Source organism: Chionomys nivalis, chromosome 18 (assembly GCF_950005125.1).
Source record: "Chionomys nivalis chromosome 18, mChiNiv1.1, whole genome shotgun sequence".
In the NCBI taxonomy this organism is placed as follows: Eukaryota; Metazoa; Chordata; class Mammalia; order Rodentia; family Cricetidae; genus Chionomys; species Chionomys nivalis.
In genome coordinates this window covers 52,481,746-52,500,400 of record NC_080103.1, presented here as the reverse complement: position 1 = coordinate 52,500,400, position 18,655 = coordinate 52,481,746, and the positions used below count along the sequence as shown (strand labels likewise).

The following is an 18,655-nucleotide window of genomic DNA, read 5'->3' as shown; positions in this document are numbered from 1 at the left end:
GCTTCTCAGGCTCAGGGAACATTTTGGAAGAGGGGGCAGAAAGCCTCTCACAGCAGAGGAATCAAGGAATTTGGTGTGAGACTGTGTCTCCTAGTAACATCAGAAGCTGCACCCATAAGGTCTTACCAACATGGCTGCCCAATCATGAGCTGAACAAAGAGGACACCAATAGTCATGCCAAAGTGGACAGGGAAAAGCCCATGAGGCCTCAACCCTACACAAAGAAGTACAGGCAACTTTAGAGAGCTGGGAGAGGAAAGGCAGTCCTCCCCAGGGGAGAGCAGGCCAACCGACTGTCCAGTGCCAAATGGGAGCCCTGGAGACATACATATAAGTAACATTATATACACTGAACTGCTGTGGGACAATCATTTGTACCCTGCCTATCGTACTTTAATAAAACATCAATTGGCCAGTAGCCAGGCAGGAAGCAGAGGTGGGGCAATGAGAATTCTGGGAGAAGAAAGCTCAGTCTGCAGTCATGACCCAGCCTCAGAGGAAGCAAGATGTGACTGCCTCGCAGAGAAAGGTACCAAGTTACGTGGCTAACATAGACAAGAATTATGGGCTAATGTAAGCTATAAGAGTTAATAGAGTCTGAGCTAATAGGCCAATCAGTTTATAATTAAAGTAGACCTCTGTGTGTTTCATTAGGACTGAATGACTGTGGGAACAGGGCAGGACAAAAACCTCTGTCAACACTGAACAGCTTATATTTAGAAACACACACAGAGATGCAATAGCAATTTGTGGGGGAAAAAAGGTCACAAATTTGAAGGTGAGCAGTGACATTTTGGGGGGAAAGAAAGAAGAGGAAGGGAGAAGTGTAATTATATTATAATCTCAAAAAGAAAATAAAAGGCCTTATCCCAAAGCCTCTTAGTGTTAGGAATGAGTGATTTTAGTCATCCCCTGTGATTTGGCCATGGGAAGGGCAGAGTAAGCTGTTCTCCTCTTGATCCTCTCATTAGCACCAAGGCTCTAGGTATCTGTAGTAGCAACATCAGATAATCCCAACACAAGATGAAAGGAGCTCTGGCTTCACAGGATGGCCTGAATGCCTATAAAAAGGAACAGGCTAACAACATGTTTTGCTCTGCTACCATCAGCAGGCACTGAATAGTTATGATTTAATAGTTTACATATAAAGTCTCATAGAAATGATGGGAACTCAACATATACTCGGAACAATATAAAGTATGGTGAGACATTTGCTATCTTTAGAACATGTTATATCATTATTAAAATTAAATTTCTAAATATTTTATTTATATAGCATTACAATATAAAACAAGCAAACACATTACTTAAAACCATGTATTTGGCTCATAATTGGCCTAGATTATTACAAATTTATTTCAATGGTTCATAAGAATAATTCTGATTCTTGCATATGTAGATAAAAATACTTTAAAAATTAATTTTTTAAAAGAGAATTAAACCAGAGTTCAATGCAAATTATCTACCACAAAGGAATACTAATAGTTATCATTTCTTGAAGTTTCAATCAGATAATAAATTATGTCTCAAATATCTTCACATACAAACCCTAACACTGGTAACCTATAAACCATAAAGTATGACAATCAGCGATCATGAATTCAACAACTTATCTAAACATTGTTACATAGGAAATCTGAAGAAATTGCAGGTAATTCTTAATGCTCTCATTTTGATTCTCCGACTTCTCAAGACTGTGCTGTATTTCTTTCAAACAGATATCTTGGTGCTGGGCTTTCTAGATGAAGAGAGAACAGATACTCAATATGGCATTCATTTACAAGATGAAGTTATAAATATATACAAAATAATCAAATATGTCAATTTTACCAAAGAATTTTTAAATATTATCTTCCTTAAAACAATATCCTTAGCAATTAAAACATCTATGACTGATCATTCTACTTTGATTACATTACTGTAATACATTTACTTAGCCCTAGATTATTAGAGATTTAATGTGATTACGATAACTTTATTTAGGGCAGACATTACTAGTTCCTATTATGCTTCACATGACATCTTTTCATATTCTTTTTTGTCATTTTTCTGCGAAATATATTTTATCCCAAAGACCTTCAATGTTTTAAATTTTATTTTATAAATTGTATTATGAAAATTTTTGCAAGTAATTAAAAATAGCAAGCATCAAAATTAACCAGACCCAAAGTCTACACAGTTCAAATATCTGTTGTACCACTAGAATATGCATTCAGAAAGGAAGCTATTTTAAAAACTGACAAAACTCTAGTTTTGATAAAGTGAACCTTTTCCCCTAAACTCTTTCAAAACTTAATTCATGTCCTTGGAGGAAGAAGTTCTAAATGCATACAGGTTTTTGGACTTTGGCTATGACAGGTTTCTAGGTGGGCAAGTGCAGCAAGCATTTAGAAGATGCGTTTCACCTAAAACCGAAACACCCCAAGAACAGAGACAGACCCTGTGGGTTTCTCCCAGCAGGACTTCCTACACAGCAGCTGAAACTGAGCAGTGCCCAGCAGAAGCAGGTAGTGTGTGGTGATGCAATAGATCAGACCACACAAGTCACAGAGTAAATGGGGATGGTCTTTATGGAGCATCGGTGCGGAGGAAATAGTAGCCACACAATCACACACTGCACAGCAGAATGCAAATGCAAATGAACTCTGAAAGATGCTGTGGCTTCTGTAGGGTTGTCATGGTTGTAAAGCTGTGCATCTACTCCACCTCCCGACCAAAGTATTCAACCAAAACCATGAGAAGTCTTGTCGGGGAGGCAGTGTACTGTGGAAGACACTGGAGACGGTCACTATGGCCAGGCTCAGGCTCTCTGAGCACTTACGACTTGGCCTGGCCAATGTATGTGCATGTGAATTCTAATTACCAACTGAACTGTCTGTGCCCTGGAAGGCACAGGACACATGAACTCATCTCTAGCTCTCTCTAAACTTAGGCTCAGAATTCCAGACTGTGTACTAGTGGAACAATTATGAGGTCTGACATCAGATCTTAACCCATTTATTTTAGTAGATAGCAAAGTCTTAAATACAGCACAGAGAAATCCATCTCATCTCAGTCTATTTTTTTTTCAGGGGCTTCAATTGCACAAAGAACATCACACATATTTTACAATACTGGGAATCCTGAAGAGGAGTTTGCTTATTTGTTTGTAAGTTTAGAAACCCAGCAAACAGCTGTGTTAAATTAAAAATGATGAATGTTTTACTGATTAAGTTTTCATTAAACATCTGAAGGCAATAAGACTAAACAATGTATGTCAAAATAATTTAACTTTTTGAACCTTTTAGGTTTACATCTTTTTAAAGGAAATTGAAAAAGAGTTTTCAGAGCCTCCAACTCCTGGAAAAATAAAGCACCAACATTTCCTATGTAATTATCAAGTAGACAGTTATTAAGTAATTTAAGCACGACCAATGCCAGATTGAAGATTATCCTATGCCAATAGACTATTTCATGAATATTCAGGAAAATATGAGAGTAGTTAAACACAGTCAATTTGGTATTCTCATTTCACGGTTGAGTGGACCGAAGCATCCAGCACTTATGCAGATTGAACAGTGGTGAATATTAAAATCATATCTTTCTAAGATATACTTATTAATCAAGACAGATATAAAATCCAGTTCATAACTTTAGATTGCATGTATCTTTAAAAGATGAAAATTTTAATAAAATTTTATATTTTCTCATCAGGAGCCTTCCCTGATGAGACTCAGAGGCAGTGTAACTGAAGCTGCCACCCAGCAGGGCAGTGAATCTTCTGGCATGATGGCAACAGCACATTCTTGCATTTTTATTATTTGTCATTTCTAGTATTTGCAGCAAAACAAGTCTTGACTTACCTCCATCTGCACTTTAAGATCTATCAAAGTTACAGGGAATGCACGTTAGATGCTCACCCTTATGAAACAAGCCATGTTAATACTCACACTGTTCATTTTTCAGGAAATGCACGTTAGATGCTCACTCTTATGAAACAAGCCATGTTAATACTCACACTGTTCATTTTGCCAACAAGTTGATTTTGTTCTTCATTTTTCTTTCTAAGCTCAGTTTCCAGATCTAATATTTTAATTTGTAAAGCCCTCTCTCTAGATGACATTTTCTCTACTTCTTCAGAAACCTGTAATTTTCATTAAAAGAATAAAGTAAATAAATGTGCTTTCCTTAAATATATTTTGAAGCCCTGATATAGCCGTAGTACACTACTTTTTTCCGAGTAGATTTAATTGGGTGTTAAACAATCCCATCAGAAAGTATCGAATGTATTTTATCTTGAGTTGGGATACAGCTCGGTGGTAGCTGCTTTCCTAGCTTGTGTGAGGTCCTAGGTTCAGCCCCAGTACTGCAAAGGGAAAAAGGAAGAGTTTAATCCAAAGAAGCACAACAATATATGAGTGTATATGCACCATAATTATCTGGAAAATTAACCTGAGATAGAGAGGTGTGTGGGCCTGCACTGCTTCAGACATACTAAGACTAATTGCCACTTTTGGTAGTATTTATAGTCATGTGTAACTGGGTGGTAGTGGTGGAACATAGCAAGGTCTCACTGAACACCGATTACATGTCTGGGATACCCAGTGTAGGGGCAGTGTGCACACAGCACCTAGACAGACACACGAGACTGGCGCTCCATCCTTCACTTTCAATGCAGCCTGCATGTGAGCTTTTCTATTTCTCTTGCTTGCTTATGTTAACACAAAGTCTAGCCCAGCTATATTCATCAGAAATTCGGGGAAGAGGAGGCCCATGTGTAAGAACGTTGGTTTGGAGCCACAAGTGTGAGCGCAGAAGTCAAAGCTAGATCAGAAGAAAGAGCTAAGCAGGAAGGATTGCTCGAACAGTACCCTGAGGACTCAGGTCTAAGTTACTGTGAACCAACTCATAGACCTCTTCACAATGCAAATGTAAGGACAGCCGTGAGCTCAGAAGCCAAGAAGAGAGGAGAGGGCTCAGGGAAACCCCTATGCCCTCAGTGCAGACGAGGGTAACAAAGCAATGATGGCCCTTGATAAGAGTCAGAAATGGGAGACATTCCACCAGTGCAGGAGAGGGAAGGGCAGGCAACTTCTGACCACTTTGGGAAAAAGCTGGAGAGCATCTGGTATTGACAAGGTCTCATTTCTTCCCAGAGGCTGGTGCAGCGGAGAAACCTGCAGAGCATGTCGACAATCAGCACCGCTCTTCGTCACTTAACTTTTAGTCAATGATGTGTCCCTTAGAACCAATTTGGTTCCTGGGGCTTAGGAAAATTCAAAACTGTGGAAGATATCAGAGTTTAGCCTTGACAGAAGTGACACTAAGGACTTGGGGGAACAGAGTAAATAAAAGACAGGAGGAAGGATTCAAAGTTTAGTTTTAGACATGTCAGGTTTGGCAAGTCAGTGTTAAATAGAGATGCCAAGCAAAGTAGACTTCAGTGGGCTCAGGCATGAGTCCCCAGGGTAGAGATGGTCACTTTTTAGGCTCACATACCCTACAAGTGAAACCCACAAGACCCATTTGCCAATTAGAGAGGCAAACCTGCCCTTGGTGAGGGTACCATGCATCAGAGCCAGGATCCAAACCCAGGTACTGGGACTCCAAACCTCACCCTGATATGGTCTTTCAATTCGAGATTTCAAGCTATTGATTTTATTTTGTTTTAATAAATTTATTCGTTTTACATCCTGGCTGCAGTTTCCCTCCCTCCTGTCCTCCCAGTCCCTTCCCCCAGCCCCTCTGTTTCTACTCCCAATCCACTCCTCCATTTCTGTTTAGGAAAGAGCAGGCTGCCCACGGGTATCAGAGCACATCAAGTTGCAGTAAGACTAAGCACCTCCCCCCCCCCCCATGTATTAAGGCTGCTCACGGTGACCCAGTATGAGGAGAAGAATCTCAAAACTCAGTAAAGAGTCAGAAACAGCCCCTGTTTCCACTGTTAGGAGTTCAACAAGAGGACCAAGCTACACAACTGTAACAAGTATGCAGAGTGCCTGGGTCAGTCCCATGGAGGCTCCCTGGTTGTCAGCTTAGTCCCTGTGAGCCCCCATGAGCCTAGGTTAGTGAATCTGTGAGTTTTCTTGGGGTGTCCTTGACCCTGAGATTCCTACAATCCTTTTTCTCCATCTTGTAAAGGACTCCCCAAACTCCACCTAATGTTTGGCTGTGGGTCTCTGCATCTGTTTCCATTAGTTGCTGGATGAAGCCTCTCTGACGACAATTGGGCTAAGCACCAATCTGGTCACAGGTGATGGCCAGTTCAGGCTCCATATCACAGTGCTAGGAGTCTTAGCTGAGGCCATCCTTGTAGATTCCTGGGGATTCCCTTGTGTCGGGTTTTACCTGACCCTGAAACATACCCCATTTCCAATAGTCTCTTTCAGTCAAGTTGTTTGATGAATTCATCTCTTCTTTGAGGTCTTCCCACCATTGCCTTCCACTCTAATTGAAATACCCTCTTTTTCTGGTGCCACCTGAGCCCTCCTCTACTGTAGAACCTGCAGAGAGGATGGTACCCCTGCTATACTGAGTGCCCCAGGAGCTCAGTCTGGCCTGTTCATCCTTGCCTGTGAAGCACTATCAGAGTGCTCACACTCCAAGAGGCTGGATAGGCTAAATGCTGGCTTCATGGATTTAACTTGAATGTAATTCTTGTATGTACTTGTTTGTGCAACAAATATTTGTCACAGTGAAGTTGAGCTTTAGAGCTCACTGGATCTCAATCAAGACGAAAACCTTTATTATTCAACTGCACACACACACACACACATGCACACGCACGCAGGGCAGGTGTGTGGAAGGAGCGTGCTCTCCAGATCATTCCCATCTCTGCCCACTCTCTCGCCACATCAGCCCTCATCTGGAAAGGCAGTCCTGGCCCAGGGGTATCTGGGCTTTGCTCTGAGGGAAAATTAAGAACAAAAACGGAGCTGCTCCCTCCACCCTGCCATCAGCATCCAAACAATAGCTGTAGGCTTGGCAGTGGGAGACGACTCTGGCAAACTAATTAGGAAGCGTCTAAATAAAGGCCATCTGTACCTTTTGTCTCCCCTCTTCCAAAGCGGCTTCCAGCTGCCTGGACAGCACTGCGTACTCTGCAGCCTTCTCTCTCAGCTCCAGGTCGCTGCGCTTCAGATACTCCTCCTGGTCGGCCAGCTTCTTCTCTAGTTCTTTATTCTCTGCATCCATCTGCTCTAACTTTCTTTTTACAGAAATATGTATATATGATATATATGCATATATACACACATACATCTCACACAAACATACACACACATACAAACTATAGTGCATGGGGAAAATGCACCATCAATTTTATATCAATTTGATACTTACTCTTTCAAGTTCTCACACTTTAACTGAATGAGATAATTCTCCTCCTCAAGAGAAAGCTTGGTTAAAAGGCTATGGTTCCCATCAACCTAAGTGGGGAAAAAAAACAACACTTTTTCAGTAATTTTTTTCATTGACTTCCAAGGAAATAACACTCTATTTAGAAGCACAAGAAACAAGAAGATATAAATACATAGACGGACACCAAGCCATTCTACAATCTTAACTCAAAGTTCTCCAACTCCTCACTGGGTTGTAAAACTGATGCCATCTATGTTAGACAATTAACTACATTTCCCCCATGTGATGGTAACTGAAAATATCCTGGCCGGTGTTTTACTGAAGAGAGACATTTAGTTATGCAGGGCCTAGGGATGCGGCTCAGCTGCCGGCAGCTTTCCCAGCATGCAAGAGCCAGCGCTATACAAAGCCAGGTGTGGTGGCTCCTGCTTGCAATCCTGGCTCAGGAAGTAGAGGAAAGGAAATTAGAAATTCAAGTTCATCCTCAGGCTACAGCCAGCCTGAGCTACAAGAAACCCTGCCTCAAAAGCCAAACAACAAAACCAAAAAGAAAAAAAAAAAACTATGTGAAAATCTTTAACATTTTTAATCAGGTATTTAAGGTTTCTCATATCAGCGATGCTCCACTGTGAAGATAAAACTGAAAGTCAAACCCAAATAAATCAAACACACAGCTGCTCAAGTCAGGACCACTCTTCCCACTGCCTCAAAGTCTGACTTAAATAGTTTAAGTAGTTTAAATAATAAAAATATTGTCTCATCAGGGCTGGAGAGATGGCTCAGTAGTTAAGAGCACTGGCTGTTCTTCCAGAGGATCCAGGTTAAATTCCCAGCACATGTGATGGCTCACAAGCATCCCCTAACCCAGTCCTAGGGAATATAGTGCTCTCTACTGGCCACTATGGGCACTGCATGCATGTGGTACACAGACATGCAGAGAAAACACCCATAGACATAAAATAAAAAAAAATAAAAACCATTTTCCCCCACACATTAAAGTAGCAACTTAAGTAAAATATAATGATTATTTTTCTAGAAAAATTTCTTCATGGAAATTGGCTTGGTATTTTTAAGAGGTGAACACGTTCATTTGGAAGACACAGAGTGAAGTCTTCCTGAAAGTGTAGCAAGAACAGAAACAGACTGGCAGCCAGACGCAAACATGCAGTAACCCTAAAACACGTATGAGTGCTTACTGGGTGATAATCCCTGAAGGAGGAGCTATAAGCATGGTGATTAAAAAGATACACATGGTCCCGGTTCTGATGGGTTGATAGGTACTAAGTAAAAGGATGGAATCAATCCAATAAGCTTGACGCACAATTCTAACTAAAACGCAAGGTAAACTATTACTTCTCTCATGCTGATGTCAAGAAGCAGACATGCAAGTCCCCTTTGCCCTCCTCTCATTCATCACTGCACTATGTTCTCCACGTCCAATCACAGACTCACATAAACACCTGGATCAGCTATTTCAGCCCCCAGTGTCACCAGGACATGCTAAAGGTAACCGGAGAGTATCTGCAGGAAAATATTTCCATCCCCTGATATAGACAGGAATAAAAAGTTCAACCCGACCCGAGTGCCCTCAACGGGCGAAACGACGTCAAGTTTTCCTTTAACGCATCTTCCAAGACTAAGAACGATGGGACACCTGGCCCTGGAGCTCCCTAACGGTGTGCGCCTGCTCTGCACACTTCTCCTTGCAGCGCTGTAGCTTCTCCTGACACTCCTGAAGTCTCTGCTCGGCTGACGTGAAGGAGTGGCGGGCTCGCTCTACCTGCTCCAAGTGAGACTCCACCTGGCCTCTCATCTGAGGTGTGGCATCAGGGGAAATAAAGGCAAGGTCACACATTTGGCAGGAACAGTCTTTCTACCTTAAAGACTAGACAGACTTGCTATCAATAAGCACTTTACAAATGTTAATTTACATGAGACATAGAACCAGAATTAATTCACTTTCACGACGGTTGTCAGGCGAGGGAGTGTGGTGACATCAGCCAACTTCAGGTGTCACAAGCAATGAATGTGACTGAGGAACTGATGTGCTTCAGCCCTCGGGTGGTCATCCCTTCATAACTCACACAGGTCCTTCAGCCCTCGGGTGGTCATCCCTTCATAACTCACACAGGTCCTCCAGGCCTCGGGTGACCATCCCTTCATAACTCACACAGGTCCTCCAGCCCTCGGGTGACCATCCCTTCATAACTCACACAGGTCCTTCAGCCCTCGGGTGGTCATCCCTTCATAACTCACACAGGTCCTCCAGGCCTCGGGTGACCATCCCTTCATAACTCACACAGGTCCTCCAGCCCTCGGGTGACCATCCCTTCATAACTCATAAGTCTTCTAACTAGCACAGGCCCGTTCGGTCTTGCTGGCCCAAGCAGTGTTCACCGAGCACTGCTGTAGACAGTTAACCCATCTGTTCTCACTCGGCTGAATACGGTTACTGCCCTGCCCTGTGAGCAGATCTAATCTTACCCACGGCACTCCCCTCACCTCCCGCCCTGTCTCACTGCAGCGCTTCTGTAAACTATGAAGAAGAGAGCCGCGACGCAGCTTCAAAAAGGCCACACCGCTCTCTGCAACTATAAACAGCTAAAACGTGGCGTTTACGATGTTCCCATAAAGGAAACGCAAGCGGGAAAACTTGCCTGAGTTGGCGACACCCACAGGTTCGGTGCAACATCTGGCCATCTTCAGAACAAGAGATAAAACCAGAATAAAGCACACCTCTGCATCCCTGGACCAGCTAAGAAGCCATGAGAAAATCAGGAAATTCAAGCAATGGCTAAGTAAAAAGAATTTCTTCTTGAAAACAACACTTTCCTAGTTCTATAGCCAGAAAACGCGTCAGGACAGCAGCTGGAAAGCCAGGCTCCTCCCCTTGTGCCTCTGAAGAGGTTTTTGACAGGTTTTACTGTCCTTCCTCGCAGGGAGGGGAACTTTTACAACTGTGTCCTGTGAGAGACAGAACGTGAAATAGCATCTTCTTTGTCTGCTAAAATGGCTGAGAAACAGTTCTAAGAAAGGATCAGGTTCCCCATGTGGTGGCCTGGTGGCCTGCCCTGGCCAACCTTGTCTTAGCAGTGATAGCTCCCTCTTAGTTCCCAGCCTCCAATGTGCCAGCCGTGCAGCGACAGTAGGGCGGACTCCGGGCTAACACCCCGACCTCTTAGCCAGAATCCGGTGTCCTGTGACTCTCTCACTGTTTCCTTACCAAAACAATGTGAAATCCAAAAGGGAATGTGGTTCCATCTAAAAACTAAAAATATTCACAAAAACACCATCACCTGCCAACACTGGCTTCTCCTGCTCCGGTTGCAACCGGGTGAATAAAAGAAGAGGATTTTCAAGATATCATTTTTCTTCCCAAAATGCATTTACCAGAGAAATTTTACTTTGCAATTTTTTAGACACAAAAAATGTAAAAATATAAAAAAAAAGAGACTAGTTTGCATTTTACTGCTGATAGATCTCAGTAACAAATAATTGGGCCTTTATTCCTGTGTCAAAAAAGTAAAGCATTTATTCTATTTCTCAAACATGAATAACAAAAAAGACATTCCCACAAATAAACATTTCAAGAGGAAATACTGAACTCCCACAGAGACTCTGCAAGGGCCACTCCAGGCACGCACTTGGGAAATGGTGAAGAGACAGCATGACAGCCGGGGTCAACGGATGCACACATGTGAAACACTGTAGTACTCCTCTTCACACTTACCTTCTCTAACCTCTTGTTCTTGTTTCTTATTATTAGGTTATTCTCATGTAGCAAATTTTTACATCTGCTTTTTACCATTTCGGCCGCTTCTTGCAATTTTTGTACCTTAAAAAGAAAAAAGAAAAAACAAAAAAAACCTCACAGACTGTAAAGTACCATGTATTATTTTAGGAATAGCATGAGAAGAAAGTTAATCATGTGTTTCCACTTATTTCACTTTGAATTTGTAGTCTAAAGAACTCACCATTTCTCTCTCAGTGCTAGATAAGCATCAATCCTAGCAGGACCTCTTGGTGTCCAGTCCTAACACCCTTCCTCCTCAGTCTTTTCTGGCCTATGCTCTTGTTCTCTCGAGCTCTAACTACATCAACCTTCACTTTCAGGTCCTTGCTACTTTAAAAAAACTGGTCTCTCATTTCCTCTTACATCTGTCAGAGTGGCTAAGATCAAGAAAACAAGTGGAAGCTCATTCTGGCGAGGATGTGGAGCAGGGGAAACACTCCTCCATTGCTGGTGGGAGTGTAAACTTGTACAGCCACTGTGGAAATCAGTGTGGCAGTTCCTCAGGAAGATGGGAATTAATCTATCTCAAGATCCAGCTATACTCTTGGGCATGTACCCAAAGGATGCTCCATCCTACCACAGAAGGAGTTGCTCAGTCATGTTCATTGTTGATCTATGCATAATAGTCAGAAATTAGAAACAAGCTAGACGTCCCTCACAGGAAGGGAGCGGATCTGGAAGAGACAGGGAGGAACTAGGAAAAGTAGAAGGAAAAAAGAAAACATAACCAGGATATATTATGTGAAAAAAAAACCCTATTTTCAATGTAAGAAAAGGAAACTAGCTCTCATTTCAATAATTTTCAGAACATGGGTGAGCTGTGCACACTGGCCAGCAGCCACAACATGGACATCCAGATGGGGCATTCTTGCTGAGGTCTTAAACCCAGTCAAGCAGGTGGGTTACAGACAATGTGCTTGGCACCACAGTCCTCCAGACTCCATGTGTACCCCTACCTGCAGTACTTCAGCTGGGGATCTCAACTGGATTTTGCCACCCAACCCATCTAAATGCAGCCCCTCTTGCTTGCTAGACTTTACTCCACCTTGGGCTTTTACCCGTAATACACTTTCCTTCCTTCCTCCTTGCTTAGTCCCTCTCCTTCCCACAATGCTGGGGACTGAACCCAAGGCCTCATATTTGCCAAGCAAGCAGTCTCTGACTGTACCACACCCCCAGCCCATCACTATTCTTTGGTGCACACTCTTCCAATAATAGCACATTCCTTAATGACCAACTTGTGTTCCAGCACGCAAGCGTCTGGACACATCCAGTCTTTCCCACAAAGTTTTCCCTCAATATTGCATTTCCAAAACTGAAAGTTTAACTAAAACTTATCATTGGTCATACATTCTGTTTTAGATAAACCATTGTGTGTTCTTCTGTGTATCTGTGGTGCATATGTGTGTGTACATATCTGCATGTGTGTGCACTTTTGTGGGGATGTCAGAGGTCAGTACTCGTGTCTTCTCTATCATTTCCTACCTTATTTTATGAGACAGGGTTTCTCATTGAAGTGAGTTACTAATTTGGCTGAGCTACCTGGAGAGTGTTACAGGAGGAGAGGCTGCTTGTCGTCCCTGCCAGCTTACAGCTGAAAAATCACACAGAAATTGTATTAATTAAATCACTGCATGGCCCATTAGCTCTAGCCTCTTATTGGCTAACTCCCACATCTTGATTAACCCATTTCTATTAAATCTGTGTTCACCACGTGACTATGACTTACCAGCAAGATTCTAACCTACGTCCATCTCAGGCAGGAGATTCATAGCATCTGCTACTCCGCCCTTCTTCCCAGCATTCAATTCTGTCTACTCCGCCTACCTAAGCTCTGCCCTATCAAAAGGCCAAGGCAGTTTCTTTATTCAACCAATGAAAGCAACACAAAGACAGAAGGACCTCCTACACCAGAGAGGAGCTCCAAGGACCCTTAAGTCTCTACCCCCACCCCCAATGCTGGGTTACAAATACACATTCGGCTTTGTAGTTGGGTCCTGAGGATCTAAACTCAGGCCCTCATGCTTGCATGGCAAGCACACTGCCAACTGAGTCATCTCACCAAACCTCATAGGTTTCTTTCCATGCATTTCATGTGGATACATTTTAATTATACATCACTTATTAGGAATAAGTAAGTACTTGGTGACAGTTATTGTTTTAAATCAATGTCATTAAATATACTAACAAGATTCTACATTAATATTCTCATCACACCTTTTCCAATCAATTTTAAATTTCCTCTTAGGAATATCTAAAATTTCTGTAAGTAGTGCTAGCACCATGAACCGGCAGGACTACCTTTATGAAGGCGTGTGGGGTCTTCAGGAATGTTTGAGATGCACTGTGCTATGTTACAGATATTTATTCCATCTCTTCAGTTCTGTCAGTTTGAAACACAGTGTTTTAAGTCATCTATGGATTTTAGTAAACATTAAAACAGATGCAAGTCACCTGAGTCTTATAGACGTCAATGAGAGTTTTCTGTTGTTTTTCTACTTCCTGCAATTCCACAAGTTCATTTTCAACAGAAACAACTTCATCCTTCAAAGCATCAAGAGTACTCTAGAAAGAAATTCATGATTAATGGGAGTTTTTCAGTCAACAGAACATTATAATCCATGTTGAAGAATTATTAGAGCATAGCTCATTCATCAACATCAATGAAATAATCATTTTGATGGCATATAATTGCCACTTCAAATTAATGACTCATACTCATGAATAATTTCATCAGTACACAGGACAGAATTTTTTTTTAAATTACTGACAAATAAAAGAAAGCTTAAAGTAAGATGTGTTCTAAATAAAAAGAATCAATAACATTGACATGTCAAGTTCTCCACATTCATTTAACACTTTTCAATCTCAACTAAAAGTATGACAGCTGGAGGCCGTACAACAGTGTTAATTCAAAACTCACATGGCAGCTGGTCATGGTGGCCCTGACTATAAACCCAACACTTACAAGGCACAGGCAGGGGAACTGCTGCAAGGTGCAGGCCAGCAGAGCCTGCTTAATAAAACCCAGTCTCAAAGTTAAAAACAGAAATAAAAAACCTTATATGAGAGAGTAAACAGAAAAGACCAAACAATTTATAAATGATACTATGTGAACAACATCTGTGCTTACTACATAATGAAATATATAAAGAATCACATTATCAAGACACTAAGAACAAAGAAGACAGCAGAAAAGGAAAAGAAAAACACACACAACACAGTATATGATCAAGGCTGGGTTTTACAACACTGGGGAAAATGTGGGCTGTAAACAAATCTTGGGTAACCTGCAACTGCTAGAGAAACTGGCTAACCACCTGCCTTGGTCCACTGCCATGGAAGCATCAAATGAATTAGATGCTTGTATATAAAGATAGGAAAGAAGATCCCGACAAACCATGTGTGGTTTTAGAACAGCAGTCTCTTATGAGATGTGAAGGCTGGCAAGGACACGCTCCTCATAAGCATGCCAGTCAGTCTTCCACAAACACTAGTGTAAGGCAGACCGGGCAAGAGGCTGGGAGCCCTATGACTCATAGCAGAAGCAGCAAAACCATAGGGATTGCCTTAATTTCCTAAGGCACACCTCCAATGGGTAAGACAAAGGAGCTGATGACAACTACATATGGATTAGGATGTATTAGAAGAAAGCAAAGTTCAAAAACTCATGTCTGTTCTTTGTATGAAAGAAAACTACTGGTATCTCCTGAGGATGCTGTCCTCATCAGCCTTGATTGTTAACACAGCCTACAATCAACTGAAGGACCGCTCCTTCAGGCTGGCCTGCGGGGATATCTATAAGGGTTGTCTTGATTATTAATTGATGAAGGACAGCCCAGCCCATTGTAGGCAGCACCACTCCCCAGGCAGGTGGTTCTGAGCTTTATAAAAAAAAATCTAGTCCCCCCCCAAAAAAAGCTGTATAAGAACAGAGACTGAAAACAAAGTATCAGTCCAGGCCAGTAACTCATTAGTCCAATCAGCAGTGTACCCTGAACTCAGGAAAATGGAAAGCGAGGGGAGAGAGAGCATTCCAAAGAACCAAGACACGAAGAAAACATACCTCTACACGTGTGTATAAAATCTTCTGTTCTTTTTCTTTCCTTGTGTGTGTGTGTTTCAAGACATTAGCTGTCCTAGAACTATAGCTCTGTAGACCAGGCTGGCCTCAAACATACAGAGATTCACCCGCCTCTGCCTCCCAAGTGCTTAGACTAAAGGTGTGCGTCACCACTACCCAGCGTATATGAAACCTTAAGACAGCAAAGACAAAGGAATACTCTGAAAATCCAACGTAAATTTGAAGTAGCATTTCCACAGAATAATAATCAGCCACAGATTGTTTTCTATTGACAACTCTAACTACAAAAGACCCTCTCCCTGGGATGTTGTATCTACTTGAAGGCAGGCAAATGAAGGCAGAATAAAGGTATTTTCAGACATAAAAAGGTATATTCCAAACCTTTTTACATGCACTTCTTCCAAGTTAAAAAACTTGAACAATATATCCTAACAAAATGAGAGATACTACTAAGCTAGGCGGTGCAGGCTCAAGGAGGAGAGGGGAGAGGCAGACATGACATGCCAGGACACCTGGAGACCAGCCCACTGAGGAGCTCCTGCACATGGCATGAGTTGAGACGGCTTTCCAGAAACACAAATATGAAACAGAACTTCTGGAATTTTCATCTTTTAAGAAATGAAGCATTTTCTTTTCTTTGCATTAGAAACACACTTGTTTCCTTTTCTTGAAACGATTATGACCACGGGATGTTTAAAATTATGTTCACATTAGGAAAATTTTGGTGGACTTTTTAGGCATTTATTGATGGATTTTAAAAAAAAAAAATGACAGGATTCCAGACTTCGAATTTCATAAGTGTTGAAGTTCCCTTGGCCAGGGGATGGGGGTGGGGTTGACATCCAAATCTTTCCTCCTCTTTCTAAACTTCTATTTCTGTTTCTAGAACATGGATCTTGTAGAATTTTGTGATAATTACATGGCTCAAACACTTCTTTCCTGAGTTCTGTTTTGTGGAGCTGAGAATGGTGCCCTCGTGTTCAGTCGAGTCCCGTCCAGCCACAGGCAGGTCTGTGTCTAAGAACTCAGGTTCCTCTTTCCTCACAAAGTCCAAAATCTTCCTTGCCCATCCCTTCCCTGGGACAGATATAAAACAGTCACTCCTGGGACTTGGTTCAGCTGGAAATTCTTTCTCGTTATAAAGCAGCCAAGTACATACTTTTGGGTTCCAAATAGACCTGGCCTGATGGTGTGTCATATGGGGACCACGACACCTACAGATAGCTCTGTGCAGTAGAACTAACGCAACTCTGGATGTTCCACGGGTAAAACCAGAGTCAGCACACTGTTTTAAAGTTGAGACAAAGAGAGAGTTGTTCAGCCTCATAAGCCTTGCTTTGCCCTGCTAGATGCAATTTAAACTTATTTTTGCATTCTCACTAAAAACCTTAAAACTTATATACACGAACAGACATTATCTGTGTATCTAGAAATTATTTATCTTAATAATACAAAATCATGAGAAACATGAAACACAATACAATACATGAGCATTATCCAATAATTTTTTACTCCAAGCTACTGCTACTAAGTGTGCACACATACATGTACACACACACACACACACACACACTACCTTTAATTTCACATTCTCAATATTTAGGGCTTCGTTTTCATCTTCAAGTGAGTGAAGTTTTCTAAGAATTTCTTCACATGATTTCTTTCCATGAGTTTCCATTTTCTTCAAATCTTCCATAAGATTAATGATTTGCCTTTATAAAAGAAGCAAAAACATGGAAAATTACACTCAGAGAACAGATGATGAGTGGTTTGGAAGTCATTCTGGTAGGGTGCACTGGTTGAAATGGAGAAGGTACGGGAAGGCGGCAGGATGGACGGAGCAAGGGAGCAGAAACAGGAGTGACCCAGGGCTGTGTTTGAAGCAGCCAGGATTAGAAAGACTCACCTACTGATGACGCCATCTACCGTCGCCCACAGGATGCATGTCTGCCTGTCCTTCTCACACACACACATGCAAACACACACACACACACACACACAAAGACAAGTTTAAAGGAAGGATCAGGGGAGGCAGTGACACCTCATCTTTAGAAGAAGATTACCTGTTAGTTTTCCATGATCAAGCACAAGAGCACAGAAACAAAACTCAGAGCAAACCTTAGGGTCTGTTACTGTCCCTTAGCAGCAGTGCCAAAGAACAAGATGTACACACTTTACTCATTAACTTTCTCCACTACACACTTTAGTCCCTTGGATTAAGGGATAATAAATTTTAGAATTGTGAAACACTTATGTTTTAAACTTTGTTTTGTTCATATCCTTGTTTAATTGACAAACGTCACTTCTACTTGGAACGAAGTATCTATAAGTTTTGCCTTTGAAATGGGAATAGCGATGTGAGTTAAGGGGTAAGCTCTGGTTTCTACTGGAGAAAGAACAGCTTAGTCACTACCAACAGCCTCTTTACCACACACAGAAGAACCGAGACATGCAGTGTTAGGGAACAACCAAGTCGCCTCTCATTAGACAATGGCAATCTAAATTCTTACTTACTTTTTCATTGTTTCGATCTGAACTTCCAGTTCAGTTTTTTCTATTACAATTTTCTCGTAATGATTCTTCCAGGCATTGGAAGCTGAAACCGTTTCAGACAACTTGGCTTCCTAAAAATACATAAAGCATTCATCTTGTAACTTAAGTGTTTTTTCACAGGTTTTAGACACAAATATACTGTAAATAGGAAAACACTCTTCCAGCAAAGCATACAACTTTTCTTGTGGAGAAACTAGGTGTGCAGCTTCAAATGTAAGAAATTTTTGAATAAGCGTTAATAAATATTACTTTATGTACACACAGTAAAGTTCCAACTTACTATTTTATGGTGTTGATGTGACTAGTTTTAAGTAATTTCACAATTAACAAAATAATTTCTATTTTACTTATGAATGCATCTTCATTTTCCATTCTTGACACAGAAGAGCTAACAACCACCTACATACGAGAAGAGGGTTTCCCACAGCACACGGAAACTCCTGCAACCCCACAGCATCTCTGAACGAGCCTTACTCGTCTGTCTAGAGGTTACCCATCGGCTTGCCAACACTGCTACTGTGCAGAGAGGAGCAGCAGGGGCTCAGCCAGCTTGAATGTGAGATCCACAAAGGAGGATTTTGTCTGCTTTCTTCATCACTACTTGCAGGGTTTGGAATGGTGCCAGGAACACACAGTAAATGCCAATGGCTCTTTGCACTACTCTGTGGCTTTGTCCACATTCTACAGAGAAGCAAACTCACTAGTTAAAAGAATGCCAGCTACCCATGAATCAGAGGACCCACAAATAGTTTGAACAGCAGTTAACATACTATTTTCCTCTGTCCTTCTATCATTCATTCATAGAAAAGAGTTTATTGGTCATCTACTATGTACAAGACATTGACTCTGTTTTTCACATAAATGTTTGCTACACTGAAGACTAGTAT

General features: G+C 41.6%; 1 protein-coding gene across 6 annotated transcripts in view; it reads right to left on the bottom strand.

The window, feature by feature from the left end:
• Positions 1-1,118: 1,118 nt before the first annotated feature.
• The window catches only part of Odf2l (outer dense fiber of sperm tails 2 like), a 32,896-nt gene continuing 15,359 nt past the window's right edge, over positions 1,119-18,655 (bottom strand). For 5 of the 6 annotated variants that reach the window (XM_057793231.1, XM_057793233.1, XM_057793230.1 and 2 more), the window contains 8 exons: positions 17,730-17,839; positions 16,792-16,927; positions 13,586-13,696; positions 11,069-11,173; positions 7,321-7,406; positions 7,024-7,186; positions 3,998-4,123; positions 1,119-1,738 (listed from right to left, as the gene is read on the bottom strand). In XM_057793231.1, the coding sequence (XP_057649214.1) occupies positions 1,610-1,738; positions 3,998-4,123; positions 7,024-7,186; positions 7,321-7,406; positions 11,069-11,173; positions 13,586-13,696; positions 16,792-16,927; positions 17,730-17,839 (966 nt within the window). In that variant the 3' untranslated portion in view covers positions 1,119-1,609. Of the gene's footprint in view, positions 1,739-3,997; positions 4,124-7,023; positions 7,187-7,320; positions 7,407-8,992; positions 9,152-11,068; positions 11,174-13,585; positions 13,697-16,791; positions 16,928-17,729; positions 17,840-18,655 lie in introns of all 6 variants that reach the window. The other variant, XM_057793235.1, reaches the window with a different exon arrangement.